General features: G+C 44.2%; 1 protein-coding gene across 1 annotated transcript in view; it reads left to right on the forward strand.

Annotated features, from left to right (window-relative positions):
- Positions 1-16,017, forward strand: part of PKD1L3 (polycystin 1 like 3, transient receptor potential channel interacting) — a gene marked incomplete at its 5' end in the record, with an annotated part of 60,153 nt that overhangs the window by 33,446 nt on the left and 10,690 nt on the right. Inside the window, 11 exons of the mRNA XM_083370257.1 lie at positions 2,008-2,154; positions 2,579-2,778; positions 4,176-4,396; positions 5,054-5,270; positions 5,712-5,940; positions 6,476-6,707; positions 8,047-8,143; positions 10,324-10,464; positions 11,421-11,606; positions 12,750-13,077; positions 14,057-14,190. Of these exons, the coding sequence (XP_083226383.1) occupies positions 2,008-2,154; positions 2,579-2,778; positions 4,176-4,396; positions 5,054-5,270; positions 5,712-5,940; positions 6,476-6,707; positions 8,047-8,143; positions 10,324-10,464; positions 11,421-11,606; positions 12,750-13,077; positions 14,057-14,190 (2,132 nt within the window). The remainder of the gene's footprint in view (positions 1-2,007; positions 2,155-2,578; positions 2,779-4,175; positions 4,397-5,053; positions 5,271-5,711; positions 5,941-6,475; positions 6,708-8,046; positions 8,144-10,323; positions 10,465-11,420; positions 11,607-12,749; positions 13,078-14,056; positions 14,191-16,017) is intronic.

Consider the following 16,017-nt stretch of genomic DNA (forward strand, 5'->3'; position numbering starts at 1 on the left):
AGAAGGACGAAGGGGTGACATGAAGACATTGTTCCAGTATCTCAGGGGCTGCCCCAAAGAAGAGGGAGTCAAGCTGTTCCCCAAAGTGCCCGAAGGCAGGACAAGAAGCAACAGATGGAAACTCATCAAGGAGAGAAGCAACCTAGAACTAAGGAGAAACTTCCTGACAGTTAGAACAATTAACCTGTGGAACAACCTGCCTCCAGAAGCTGCGAATGCTCCAACACTGGAAGTTTGTAAGAAGAGACTGGACAGCCATTTGTCTGAAATGGTATAGGGTTTCCTGCCTGAGCAGGGGGTTGGATTAGATGATCTCCGAGGTCCCTTCCAACAACTATTACTACTTCTTCTTCTTAATCATCTTCTTCTTCTTCTTCTTCTTCTTCTTCTTCTTCTTCTTCTTCTTCTTCTTCTTCTTCTTCTTCTTCTTCTTCTTCTTCTTCTTCTTCTTCTTATTATTATTATTATTATTATTATTATTGAATAAAGAAATAAAATTGTTCTCTTTCCTGAAGTTTCAAGGAAGGGACCTTCTATTTTAAGATTCCTACCCACCCCATGTTAAAGGGGCCCTCGAATATGCTGGGTTACTTGATGGGTTACTCTTTATAGATTGGGCATCGCACGGTAGTTGTAGACCGTGACTTCTGCAATGCACCCAGTTGAAAAATTAATGCAGTTTTGTGTTAAGAGTGTGTCCATAGGGTGAGATGTGAAATGTTGCTGCTTTCCACTAAGTGGGACTAAAAACAGTTTGTGGCCAGGATATAAGAATAATTATGCATAAGACTGCAAGTGAATTTATTGGGGAGTGGGTGAGTAAAAATGTCCCAGATCTATAGGCTAGGTTCACACGTTGTATCAGCCTAGGCTATTCTGATACTTATTTGTTTATATTTATTTGTATCCCACTGTTATTACTTTTATAAATAACTCGAGGAGATGAACATAGCTCATACTCCTTCCTCCTCCTATTTCCCCCACAATAACAGTCCTATGAGGTGAGCTGGACTGAGAGAGAATGACGGGGCCAAATTCACCCAGCCAGATTTCTTACCTAAAGCAGAACTTGAACTCTCTGTCTCCTGGTGATTGGCCCAAAGTCAGCCACCCGGGTTTCAGCCCTAAGGTGGGAGTAGAACTCACCGTCTTCCAGTTTTTAGTCTGGTGCCTTGCTAGGCCAAGGTTGCTCTCTGGATGATGTGGGAATCCGATTACTTTGCCCTGCTAACCAACCATTGTTTAACCATTGTTGTTGTTAGTTGCAAAGTCGTGTCCGACCCTATGGACAACATTCCTCCAGGCCTTCCTGTCCTCTACCATCTTCTGGAGTCCATTTAAGTTCACACCTCCTGCTTCAGTGACTCCATCCAGCCACCTCATTGTCGTCCCTTTCTTCTCTTGCCCTCAACCTTTCCCAGCATTAGGCTCTTCTCCAGTGAGTCCTTCCTTCTCATTAGGTGGCCAAAGTATTTGAGTTTCAGCTTCAGGATCTGGCCTTCTAAAGAGCAGTCAGGGTTGATCTCCTCTAGGACTGACCGGTTTGATCGCCTTGCAGTCCAAGGGACTCGCAGGAGTCTTCTCCAGCACCATAGTTCAAAGGCTTCAATTCTTTGGCGCTCAGCCTTTCTTATGGTCCAGCTTTCACTGCCATACATTGCAACTGGGAAGACCATAGCCTTGACTATAGGCACTTTTGTTGACAGGGTGAAGTCTCTGCTTTTTAGTGTGCTGTCTAGATTTGGCATGGCTTTCCTCCCCAGGAGCAAGCGTCTTTTAATTTCTTGGCTACAGTCCCCATCTGCAGTGATCTTGGAGCCCAGAAAATAAAATCTGTCACTACCTCCATTTCTTCCCCATCTATTTGCCAGGAATTGAGAGGGCCAGATGCCATGATCTTGGTTTTCTTAATGTTTAGTTTCAGCCCTTCTTCACCCGCAACAATACCATGGCTTAATACCTTGTATGAACCCCACAGCTCATTTCTTTTGTATTTTTCGCCCACAGGTATGTGAATCGTCTTCTCGTCCACGATGTGGCCACTGATCAGAAGTGGTATTTCCTCTGTAACTCTTGGCTGGCCATTGACGTTGGAGACTGTGTCCTAGATAAAGTATTCCCTGTGGCCACTGAACAAGACATGAAGCAGTTCAGGTGTGCATTTGTCTTTGTTTTAGAAAGTGGAGTGGCGTGCCTTACATACAGTATATTTTTCTTCCTAACAAAGGATTAAAAAAAATTAAAAAGTTTGGTCAGGTTTCCAGAATTCTACTTGTGTTTTTAAAAAAAGGCTCTAGAGCAGAGGCCCCCAACCTTTTGGGCGCCAGGGACCTCTTCCGTGGAGAGAGGTTTTTCCATGGATTGGAGAGTGCGTGGATTTGTGTGCTGCCTGCATCCCGCGGATGGGACTTTGCTTGTTTGTGTGGACCGGTTGCTGGCATGCTGCGGCCCGGTACCGGTCCACGGACTGGGGGGTTGGAGACCGTTGCTCTAGAGGTAGTTCATTGGCTAGCAAAAAGCAACAGTCTATGCTTTGATGCCTAATGATCCCATCTGGTCTCTTTTCACTTCTCTTCAGCAACCTTTTTTTCATGAAGACTTCCAGAGGCTTTCGTGATAGCCATATCTGGTACTCCGTTTTCAACCGTTGTCCACGCAGCTCTTTCACACGAGCGCAAAGAGTGTCCTGCTGCTTCTCACTTCTTCTATGCACCATGTTGACCAGCATCATGTTTTGGGGGGTGCCCAAGGATCCAGCAGACCAAAAAATGGATTTAGGTAATAGCACAGCGGTGGCTCAGTGGGTTAGGACGCTGAGCTTGTCGATCGGAAGGTCGGCAGTTTGGCGGGTCAAATCCCGAGTGCCGCGTAACAGAGTGAGCGCCTGTTACTTGTCCCAGCTTCTGCCAACCTAGCAGTTCGAAAGCACGTAAAAATGCAAGTAGAAAAATAGGGACCACTCCGGTGGGAAGGTAACAGCATTCCGTGCGCCTTTGGCGTCTAGTCATGCCAGCCACATGACCATGGAGACGTCCTTGGACAAGTGCTGGCTCTTCGGCTTTGAAACGGAGATGAGCACCGGCCCCTAGAGTCGGAAACGACTAGCACGCATCTGCGGGGGAACCTTTACCTTTACCTTACAGCTTCTCTGCTTTAGAGTACAGCAGAAATGACAGTGGAGGAGTTAAGATGACTATTGGAATATGAAATCCAGCGTAGAGAACAAATTCTAAATCTGATGGTTCTTCTTGCTTCGAAGTTGGTGACACTTTGAGAAAGTTTTCTTGATTCCTCCTCTTAACAAAAACCATACTGACCTACAGTATGCTAAATGACTGTTATAAAGATGTTGAAGGAAAGCTTACGAAACGTTTAATCTGTGGGAAATGTGTTCTACGAATGCTCTGCTGAGACAGTTCTACAACGTGAATTTGATAGGTGGTGGTTTGGCTGCAGCATGAAGTATTAGAGTAAGAGCTACAGAGTCTGACATTTGTAGGTGAAATGTGTTTTGAGTACTGAACTCTTGTTTCTGGTTTGTACTTGGGGATGATCAAGAGGAGATCTGGAGTCTGGTTTATGAAAGCAAAAGAAGAGGAGGAATAGAAGAGAACAAGGAATGGCAGTTAGAGAAGATGATGAGATGGATTGCCTGAGTGATTGTTGAAAAGGAAGCGAAGAGAGTGAGGATTAAGCAGGATTGGTTGGGAGCATCCTTCCCCAACTTGCACCTTCCAGATAGATTGGAACTACAATTCCCAAATTATCAGGCATTACAGTCAAACGTCAAGGTGGCTGGAGTCTCAGCGTAGCTAAGTATCTCCCTCATCTTTATTAGCCTCAAACTTTCGTCAGTAGAATCTTTGTTTAAAGACTCAAAGCCACACACTTGTGTAGTAACGATACTCATAATTTTCTTCAAGCCATCTACTTTGTTGATCATAACTCGTACGACTCCTAGGCAACATGGCCAAATGCTCCATTAATGTCAATATTGGACATTATCTGGTGCACTTGAATGGGGTTAAGAGGGTGTCTTATTGGCATTATTAAAGCCTTAGCGGGATTCGCACATTATGCTAAATCATGGTTTCCAAATCGTGAAAATGGTTAGGGTTAGAGTAAGCTGAAACCGTGCAAGCACGTGACCCTCCTTTTCCCCTTGGTCTCCCTAGGCAAGATAGAATTCACATGGCAGGAAGTGATGATTGGCTTTGAAAGCTCCATCCTGATGTTCCCCATCAACTTGCTCATCGTCCAAATCTTCCGGAATATCCGCTCTCAGTTTAAGAAAGAGCAGAAACCAGGAAAAAGTGGGCGCGTATCCCCTGACCTGCCTTCTCTTCCCCAACAAGCTCCCCCAAATGTGTCCCTCACTGCTGAGGCTGTGATCAAGGCAAGTCATTGGAATGATGTAGGGCGGGTCAGGCAGTTGGTTGACTCACGCAAGAGACCCCACAGCCCTAAGGCACATGGCTTTCTGTGGCAAACCCGAAAATGATGCTGATGGGCATCTAAGGACCCACACCCCAGGAAGAGCCTTGGTGGAGCAGTGGGCTAATGCCTCCTTAAGTAACACCAGCTGCCTGCAATTAGTGCAGGTTCGAGTCCCACCAGGCTCAAGGTTGACTCAGCCTTCCATCCTTCCGAGGTAGGTAAAATGAGGACCCAGATTGTTGGGGGCAATAAGCTGACTTTGAAATAATGCCGCTTTGGGGGGGGGCAAAAGCCCTAATAAGCAGGCATATACATAGAATGAAGGCTATTGCTAAGCACATTGATTTGTGCTTCTTAGATTGTAAGCCGCCCTGAGTCTTCGGAGAAGGGCGGGATATAAATGGGATTAAAAAAAAAGGCATCCATCCCATAAGTATGTCTCCAACACAACCCTGAAGGATCAAAGCTCTCACCCAGAAAAGGTTGTCTAATCTGGCTTTAGAAGAAAACCATGAAGGGTGGTTTGTTATCTGTGTGGGAGGAATGCAAGGGGCATCCCCACGATTCTGACCAATCTCATTTTTTTTACTATCCTCCTTTTAACAATTTTATCCAGGATATTAGGAGGATTGCCAATTCCCTATTCAAGACCCTGAAGGCCCCTTTACCTTCCTCGGATCCTGACTTCAGTAAATCGACTGATATCAACAAGCTGCTAGCCCTGGTGGAGGACATCATCTGCCAGCAGAACAGGGTGGGAGAGGAATTTTACGATGAGAGCAAAAAAAAAGAGGACCCAATTATCATTACCCTCGGGCTGGTGGATCTACAAGGTAGGTCAGGCATGGCAAGATTCCTGTAAATGAAAGAGACGGTGGCCTCAAAACTCAGTTAGCCAATTAAAATCTCCTTCAATTGGGGTGATAATTAAGCTGGTTATTCTTCCCGCTTGTTTCAAAGGCAGGTGCTTACAATGACTTTTGGCCCTATCTCCTCTCTTTCAGTGAACGGATACTTTCACAGTTCTGGACAATATTACATGTGTTGAATGCAAAACTAAGTTTGCAACTGAGCACGCTTTTATATAGAATTTCAGAACAATGATACGTTTTTATTTCTTTCTTTCTTTCTTTCTTTCTTTCTTTCTTTCTTTCTTTCTTTCTTTCTTTCTTTCTTTCTTTCTTTCTTCCTTCCTTCCTTCCTTCCTTCCTTCCCTCTCTCCCTCCTTCCCTCTTTCCCTCCTTCTTTCTCCTTCTTCTTCCTTCCTCCCTCAGAAAAGAGAAGGACGCCAACCCCAGAGAGAGGGATGGGGGAAAGGCTGAAGCATCGGGATTACAAGCGTTGCCTCCATGCCCAGCTGCAACATGTGGAACTTGAACTGGAGCTGCTGGGGCCTCATCGCTTCCAGGACCCGCAAAGCTACACCCAAGCAGTTAGGCAGGTTCAGCACATGAAACTCTTTTTGGAAAGTCAGCTCTGCTCTGCAACGCCGGACAGCGAAAGGTAAAACAGCGCACGTGCTACACAACATCCAGGACTTCCGCACTACTCCTGTTCTGTAGGGAATTGTGTAAAAGAGCCAGTGTGGTTTAATGGTGGAGATGCTGGATTAGGAAAAGGGAGAGCCAGGTTCTGATGCCCCCAAAGCCATGGAAACCTCCTGGGGGACCTTGAGCCAACCGCCTCTTCTTAGCTCAGCCTATTTCCAGAGTTGTTATTAGACAAGTCGGAAAAAAATAATAATCCTTGGCAACCTAAAGAAAATGTGGGATACATATCTAATAAATAAAACCAATCAAACGCGGAGAATATCTGGTCCTTTAAGTACCCTAGAAAGCTACTTCACATCAGACTCATCAATAGGACCAATGGCGAGAGACGATAGAGGTTCCCGTTGTGCAATAATGGTCTTCCTTCAGCCTGTGGCTCAGCTCCTTCTCTATTTCTTTTTCTTTCTCTATTTTTTTCACCGTATGGATTCGATTGTTTTGCAAATGGAATCCAGCACTGGTGCTACCCATGTTCTTTGCTGCTCTAGGAACTCGCCGACGCCAAGCCTTCCTGGAGATAGCAAGAAAGAATTGACACCTAAAGGTCTACCTGCGTGGTTTGTATTTGTCGGCTGGTTCTTGGTGATCCTTACCAGTGGAGTCTCTGGTTTTTTCACCATGCTGTACGGACTGCATTATGGCAAGGACAACTCCATCAAGTGGCTGATCTCCATGGCCATCTCTTTCTTTGAGAGCCTCTTCATCACCCAGCCATTAAAGGTATCTTTTTTTCCCCCTTATGGGCAATTATGTCTTGAAGTATGACATGACTCCAACTCTGGTTAGAACAGGGGTTTCCAACCGGGGTGTTCTCAACCCCTAGGGGTGCAAGACGATATTCCAGGGGATGCGGAAACTTGGGTTTTCAAAATTATAGTGCATATGCGTAATTCGTTGCCATTATTTCGAACTTTTGTAAGGGGTGCGAGAATATATCAGAAGCGTTCTAGGGGTGCGGAGTATAGGAAAGGGTGGGAGCTGCTGGGTTAGAACAGACATGTCAAACACAAGGCCCAGGGGCTGGATCCGGCCCGCGAAGTGGTTTCATGCGGCCCGCGAAGCCATCCTGGAAACATTGAGGGAACGGCCCCCACTGCCTTGGCCCTGGCCCAGAGACCCTCCTCCTGCCAGAGACCCTGAGATCTGTCCCACTCCTGCCCAGGCCCCCATAGGCACCCTTGATGCGAACGATGTAGAGCTGGCCACGCCCACCCAGTAGGCCATAGGCACTCTAGCCACGCCTACCCAGTAGGCCACGCCCACCCAGGCCACACCCACCCGGCCCCCTGAGGGCAACTGCAATGCCGATGCGGCCCTCAATGAAATTGAGTTTGACACCCCTGGGTTAGAAGATGCAGTTGGATTTGAAAGTTGCTCTCAAAGTGCTTTATTGCCATTAAGCTTTCCCTAATCTTGCTTGACTTCGAAAGCTGTGCTTTGAAGTTAGGAGCAGGTGGTCTTGGAACAAAATTCTGACAAGCACAGGAGGAATGTGCAGGAAGGTGTGTTTCGATTGGTTATGAAGTGGATAGACCAAAAACCTCATATTTCTCTACGGAAGACAGAACCTAAACTTTTTTTTTTTATCATACACAGCACCCCGGTCCACTACTACAGCCAGAGGCTGTGCAATACGAGAAGCAGACAATTGCTTCTATATGGTTGCACTATAAGGTTGCCCAATTGCACTATACGGTTGTCTTCGGGCAGCATGCTGGACCAGATCCAACAAAGACATAGCAAATGCATTCCTATAACATGCCAAGCTTGGCTAGGTTCAACCTTGATAACATTTTTGTCTGTGTGAGTTAGCACATTCTGCACATCCTGCCAATTTGATTAATTTATTGTTCACTCTATTGGACAAAACAATAAAAGCGTGTTCATCCAGGAACTACAGTAGACTAACATTCTGTCTCCAACTGGAAAACAAAATGGATGTTGCATTATTTTTTTTTAAAACTCATCTGCAAAATGGCTGCAGGTTATCAAATGGCAGCATGTGGACAGGGGCCCAAAACATCTCGGTCGAAGCTGTCTATGCCCCTTTGTCTTCTAGGTTCTTGGGTTTGCTGCTTTCTTTGCTCTAGTTCTGAAAAAGGTGGAACAGGAAGATGAGGAAGCCACGTCTATTGACGGTCCACTGTCAGTCACAGGTAATCTATTTAATTCATCGAGACCTGGAGCAGAATATCTGTGTCTTTCCAGGTTCAGCTGAACATAGCAAGCCCTGGTGAGGGATGCTGGAAACTCTAGTAATATCCAGGGAGGTGATATATACCCAGGGACGCGGTGGCTCAGTGGGTTAGGACGCTGAGCTTGTCGATCAGAAGGTCGGCAGTTTGGCGGGTCGAATCCCAAGTGCCGTGTAACAGAGTGAGCGCCTGTTACTCGTCCCAGCTTCTGCCCACCTAGCAGTTCGAAAGCACGTCAAAATGCAAGTAGAAAAATAGGGACCACTACGGTGGGAAGGTAACAGCGTTCCGTGAGCCTTTGGCGTCTAGTCATGCCGGCCACATGACCACGGAGACGTCCTCGGACAAGCGCTGGCTCTTCGGCTTTGAAACGGAGATGAGCACCGGCCCCTAGAGTTGGAAACGACTAGCACGCATGTGCGGGGGAACCTTTACCTTTACCTTTAATATATACCCAAACAAGGCAAAAAATAAAGCAATTGATAAAAAGGATTCCAGTAATTAAACCACAGAACAAGAATGTTTGTTTCACAAAGGAGAAGATTGCTGGAGCAAAAAAGATCTCCAACAACTAATGAAAAACAGCATGAAAGATGCTGTGATATGCTATTGGGATAAGTTGCCTCACAATATGAATATGATCAGCAAAAGATCATCCTTGTTCTATCCAACTATCCAACTAGCAACTTGTGGTGGCAAGCAGTTGGGTGGAAGGGATTATTCTGTCAGTTTTAGCTTCCATCATCTCGTTTTTCTAAATTTGTCAGTTTGGGTTCCTTCATTTCTCATTATTCCGTTTACAGATTTGGGCTGTCACACCCAGACAATGGAAACAGATTTTTTAAAAAAATAATGCATAGGAATGTTACAAATTTTTGCGTATGTTTCTCCAAACACTCCAAATACAGAACACTTCTGTTTAGTTTTGTAGCTGTGCAGCTTTCGGCCACTCCGTACCAGAATGAATAACTGCACATTATTTGCATGAATACACACATCCTTGTGCAGAGTTTCCTCCCTGCAATCGTCCAGGGAGCCAGCACACCTTGAAAGGATAACTGAGTCTGAACAGGGGATCAAAAAAAATGTAATTAGATCAATTCAGGGCTAGATAAACACTTAATAAAGATCTCTCCCAGCTTTAGTATCACAACAATCATTCTAAGACCGAGGATAAGATTGTTCCTTGGGTGAGGGCACCCTAAAAATATGATTCTGGAAAGTCTCTTTTTCCATGAGAAGTGGTTTTTTCCCCCCCAACTTTGGTTTCATTAAAAAAGGAGCACATTTACAACCACCTTGGATATCTGCCAGTTCTCCTACTGTCTTTGAAGAGCAAGTACGGCACCATTTCTTCCTGATTATCTATTTTTATCTCCTCTCGAGTTGAACATTTTCTCTCTTCTTATCCCTTTTGATAGCCATGATGAGCGCAGGGTCATTTGTCTTGCTTGATATCTATTTATCTATCTAGCTATCCTTCTTTATTGCTTTTTGGCCTGTAATCTGAGTGTTAGGTAAGTCTCCGTTATTTTGCATATCTAAACGTTTAGCTTTTCTGTTGAGCTTTGAACTCTCTTAGGAACGTGTATTTTAACACTGCTTTCCTTTTCAATAAGAGCATAAGACAAGTTGCATGCAAGCTGAATTTGCATAGGGACAGGCATAAGATAAGGACATCAAAAGGAAGGACTTGGCTTCAACTAATTATGCAGTTAAGAAGAAGAAAAATTAAAACTGGTGATATTAATATTGTTGTAAATATTATGTATCCAGGTCAATAACGTATTAGACCAAAAGAATATCTTACACATTTTGAAGATAAACCCTGCTGTGTTAAATATAATTTATTCTACTTGTATATACTGTATATTTAAGAATAATGTACATATTTACCTGGAAGTAGATCCATTCAGTTTAGTAACTGAAATGAATTTAGTCTGTCTATATTTCTATATATTTATAGTTTTAATATACTACTAAGTAAAATTGCAAAGTTTGCCCCTAAAGAATCTTGTGACTGGGTGCCTTGCTGTGTCCGCATGTACTATTACATGTAAAGCTTTTTAAAATAAACTCCATGGTTACAACTAGTATATTCTACAACGGTTAATAGTCTATTCTGTCATTTTGTGGGGCAGGTGATCCAACTCCTATCTTTGGGGCGCGCAGAGATAGTGGAAATAAAATCTACCAGCCTCCTCCTGCAACTGACATTGAGAAAATGAAGATGGACCACATCAAGGAACAGAAAGCCTTTGCCCTGATTCGAGAAATATTGGGTATGTTTTATGATCGTATTCTGAAAAACTGCTGGAGGAAAGGAAGCTTCAGATTAAAGTTTGGCCTCTTGTATGCCGTCCGCTAAATTTCCCACTTATTTTGAAAATTGCCACCAGGAGCTGTGATTCTTTTTGCTGTCTATCTGTCAGGCACAGGAAATCAGGAACCAAGGTTATTCAAATGAGTGCAAGTTTAATCCATGCTAGCTCTCTACAAGAAGGGACGTGGTGGCTCAGTGGGTTAGGATGCTGAGCTTGTCAATCAGAAGGTCGGCAGTTTGGCGGGTCGAATCCTGAGTGCCGCGTAGCAGAGTGAGCGCCTGTTACTCGTCCCAGCTTCTGCCAACCTAGCAGTTCGAAAGCACGTCAAAATGCAAGTAGAAAAATAGGGACCACTCCGGTGGGAAGGTAACAGCATTCCGTGCGCCTTTGGCGCCTTTGGCGTCTAGTCATGCCGGCCACATGACCACGGAGACGTCCTCAGACAAACGCTGGCTCTTCAGCTTTGAAACGGAGATGAGCACCGGCCCCTAGAGTTGGAAAACGACTAGCATGCTTGTGCGGGGGAACCTTTACCTTTACCTTTTTAGCTCTCTACAAGAATCTGAACTACTGATAGTCAAGTCAAATTGGTGGCAGATGAGAGTCAAAGGAGGGCTGGACTTTAGATCTTTTGTGAGCATGAAGGGATTCCAAGCTAATGACATGCTTGACTCCTCCCTTGGGATCAATCTGGCCATCTCCAGCACTACCTTTGACATCTGGTTGACCAAGTATTTGGGGTGTGGGAGGGTGCATAAAAGATTAGGGAAGTAAAATCGGTCATAATCCCTGATTTGAATGAGTTAGCAAGCCTTAGGCAACAGAATCAAGCTGCACTATGATAAAAAAATATCATGCATCAGTCTGTGACTTGGGAATAGAACTTGTTTTCGTGTTTGGTATCTTTTCTTCAGCCTACTTGGGATTCTTATGGATGCTGCTCTTGGTTGCCTACGGACAGCGGGATCCAAACTCCTATTATCTCAACAAACATATTGAGAACAGTTTCACAGAAGGATTTGAAGAGATTTTAAGTTATCAGGACTTCTTCAAGTGGGCAAGAACCGTCTTAATCGGCAACCTATATGGGCCATATGAAGGTAGAGTGGTCTAAGGGGCTACGGCAGCTCTCTCAAACCAAACTCAATGTAGTATCACTCTCACAGAGTTCTTCGCTAGCAACATTTATTGAGAGGAATGGGGTCAGGGTTACCAAACTTCTAGTAACTGAATTATTTGTTCCTTTATATCCTACCTTTATTATTTTTTACAAAGAACTCAAGGGAGCAAACATATCCACACCTTCCCGCTCCTGTTGTCCCCACAACAACAAATAACCCAGTGAAGTGAATTGGGCTAAGAGAGAGTGACTGGCCCAAAGTCACCCAGCTGGCTTTTATGCCTAAAGCAGGACTAGAACTCACCATCTCCCAGTTTCTAGCCTGGTGCCTTAACCATTACACCACCTGGCTTTTTACCTTTATCCTCATGTACCTTTAAATAGATTTTTCCTAACCCTCATCAAAACATCCAGCAAGGAGGCAGGACTCTTTAGTAGTAAGAGTGTCCTGAATTCTTTTACAGATACTTTTTGTTGATAGGGTAACTAAGTGTTTATGCTACAGGTCACCAAACGTTTGAGGTGGTGGGCATTATCATTCAATAATGGAGGAAGGGAGGGAGGGAGGGAGGGAAGGAGGAGCCAAAATACATTCTAATGGCCAAAATGCAGTTCAAACTCTAATTAAGATGAATTAATATATGTTTCTCTAAATTGCTTAGGTTGAATTAGAAGTCAGCAGCACTGTATCCATAATTTCTGGAATTTCTAGAATAGTTTCTACAAGCAATCATATAACCTAAACCTTGTAAGATTATCAGACAGATCTCATAAGATTTTGGAGATCTCACTCCTAAGGTCGTCAATGATCTTATGCAAGAACTGCCACATCTTCTGAAATCTGATGAGTTTACAAGATTGCAGAAAAGCACACGGACACAGACACAAGATACACAGACGTACACCATATATCCCCATGTACAAATGGGAGACAGATACACAGATACACAGACACACGCCATATATATCCCCATGTACAATTGGGGGAATTATGAACCATGTTTTCCGTCCTTGGTTTTAAGCTAAAGCAAATGGGAAGAGAGAAAATTCCTCTGAAGCTCTGCAAATGAGTCTAGGCCGAATCTCATATTCAAACCATCCTTCCTTCTCAAATCCTCCCCAGGTTTCATCACAGATGGCAACTCCAAACTGGTGGGCAGTGCTCGGATTCGCCAAGTGAGGGTCAAGGGCGACTCCTGCCCCATTGATCCGAGCTTAGAGTTGACGGTCAGAGAGTGTCACGCAGCCTATTCCTTTGACACCGAGGACATGGGAGACTATGGCATCAACTGGAATGGCTCTTCCTTGGACAACTGTTCCGAGTTCTCTTCAGCTTGGCAATATCAGAGCCAGGCAAGGCTGAGAGGACACCCCATCTGGGGCAAACTGGCTGTTTACAGAGGGGGAGGCTACATCGTGCACCTGGGGATTGATTCCACCAATGCCTCCAGGTAACCTCTTGCTGTTGCATGAGTTGGCTCATTTTTTTTTTAAGGCCAAGCAGCGATCTGGATTTGAGGGGGGAAAGGATGAGTTGCCAGTGAATGTAAATTTGTGGTTCTTATCTGTTGTCTCTTGGTTAAGTGGAGCAGTTCTTCTCTTAGTGCTGCACAAACCCAGGGAAAGAGGGAACTTTGTCTCCAGAATCAGGCACAAGTGTGCACTAAATCATCTTTTCCTATCCAAGTCCATATTGCTGCATCACCATGGCTATAACTGCCCCTCTTTTGGGATTGTCCTAAAGGGCGAAGCTTAATCAACTAGACTAATCAGACTGATTGATTTAAATATTTTGACTAAAAGGACTCACTTGGCAGTGGCTTTTAAAATTAGCAGGTTAGTAATCTTGGAGCTTAATCACTTTTGTTTAAATCATTTTGACTATTGGTATAAGCTGGTATTTTCAAATTCGGTAACTTTGAAGATGTGTGGACTTCAACTCCCAGAATCCCCCAGCCAGAGTAGTCATTGCTGAGTATTTGGGGATCTGAAGCTCTCACATCTGGAAGTTGTCAAAATTGAGAAACAATGGACACTGGGTAGTTGTCCCTCAAATTTTTATGTGTGGGGAGGCAGGGGGGGCTGACAGGCATAGGAAATTCCTTACTGTTATTTTTGAGAGGTTTTTTTTTAATGCAGCTATCCAAAACTGGGTACTGTAGACCTGTGTTCAGACTGGAAAATTTATACAATCCAAACATTTTTAAATCAGTCAGTCATCTAAATAAATAATAAAAAAAATAAATTCCACAGCCTTAACTGGGTAAAAGAACCATAAATGGGTCGGATTGAATGTAATTATGGAATTCCTGGGGAAAGGCTTTGGATGATCCTTAAGATTGGGCATTGCTAATTCTTGTATCAGCTGGTCAACATGAGTAAGATCATAGGAGGATCTAATCGTTCATTCATTGATTTATACCTTGCCAGAACTCTCCAATACTTGTTCGACAACACCTGGCTGGATACCTTTACAAGAGCTGTGTTTGTCGAGTTCACCATCTACAACGCAAACGTGAACCTGTTTTGCATCATAAGCCTGATGTTTGAAACCAACGCCTTAGGTGAGAACTGGAGGTCTTAGACCAGAATCTATGTAGGCCATGTGATAATTTGGGAGACATTCAGGGTGACTAATGGTGCCAGATTACAACACAATGCAAATCGTGATTGGTGGAGTTTCAAATCATCATGATCTTTTGGACTGTCCTCTGAAGACATTCCTGATTACACCGCTGGAGAAGGGAAGAGCAGAATTTGATGCCTTTATCCTCTCTGCCTTAAGGGAAATAAGTGCACTAAGAATAGCCGATAGCTGGATGGTAGGAGGGGCAAGAGGCTCAGAAGAGACCCTCCCTAGAGACCCTCCTTTACTCCCTGGAGTAAAGGAGTCAGGAGAGGGGAGAATTGTACTTTCAAACTTGCAACGGCGTATCCTGTGGGATACGTCAGGTAGGAATCACAACCAAATGGACTAACTCTACTTTCTTGTAAAGCTAGATTGACAGAATCTTGCAAGACTGAAAGTACAGTTCTCTCCCTGTCTCCTTTATAGCTCGAAAAACTCGCGAGGGTTTCTTCTGATCCTCTTTGCCCTGCCCACTCTACAGTTGTGGGCTATGGTGTCTCTTATTTATTTATTTATTTATTAATGGGACTCCCGAAGGACTCAGGGCGGCTAACAACAATAACATACAATAAATACAGAAATTAAGATAAAATTAAAATTAAAGGCCTCTGTATAATAAATTAAAATTAAAAATTAAAATAAATTAAAAATTAGAGTTAAAAATTGTAAACATAATTAAAATGCCTGTCAGTCCAGGTCAGCCAGGTGGAAAAGGAGTGTTTTGAGGCCGCGGCGAAAGGACTGGAGATCTTGGGCCATCCGAAGCTCAGGGGGGAGCTGGTTCCACAGGGCTGGCGCTCCCACAGAGAAGGCTCTTCCCCTGGGGGTCGCAAGCCGACATTGTCTAGCCGACGGGAACCCTGAGGAGGCCTTCTCTGTGTAAGCGCACTGGGCGATGGGAATTCGTTCCCGGCAGCAGATGGTCCTGCAAGTATCTTATCTGTCCTTTCCCTTGGCAGCATCCCTTTGTCCAGTCTCTCGAGGTCTTTCCTGTCTTCCATTACCAACGTCTTACTTTCATCCAGGGTTTCTGACAAGTTTCCGACATAAGGGCTTTTCAAGTGACTCTGAGGCATTGTTTACCTTAAAAGTCCTTTATTCAGCCTAATACACCGGCAAATGCTTGCTCGAAGGAAGCTGGAATCTGAAATCTCCACCCCTTGCACAATATATTAAAACACAATTCTCCACCTTTCTAATTTTGTCATTAATCATATTCTCCAATTAATTTAAAGAATCAGTTTCCCTTCCGTTAGAAGACCCGCCAAAATCTTATCTTGTTAGTAGTAGTAGTAGTAGTAGTAGTAGTAATAATAATAATAATAATAATAATAATAATAATAATAATAATAATATAAAGTTGGAAGGGACCTTGGAGGTCATCTAGTCCAACCCCCTGCTCAGGCAGGAAACCTTATACCATTTCAGGCAAATGGCTGTCCAGTCTCTTCTTGAAAACCTCCAGTGTTGGAGCATTCACCACCTCTGGAGGCAGGTTGTTCCACTGGTTAATTGTTCTCATTGTTAGGAATGTTCTCCTTAGTTCTAGGTTGCTTCTCTCCTTGATGAGTTTCCATCTGTTGCTTCTTGTCCTGCCTTCAGGGGCTTTGGAGAATAGCTTGACTCCCTCTTCTTTGTGGCAGCCCCTGAGATATTGGAACACTGCTATCATGTCACCCCTCACCCTTCTCTTCGTTAAACTAGACATACCCAAAGTGAGAGAAATAGCCTTGAAAGGGCATTCCTACTCATCCCCCCTCCT

This window comes from Vipera ursinii (genome assembly GCF_947247035.1).
Source record: "Vipera ursinii genome assembly, chromosome: 10".
Classification (NCBI taxonomy): Eukaryota; Metazoa; Chordata; class Lepidosauria; order Squamata; family Viperidae; genus Vipera; species Vipera ursinii.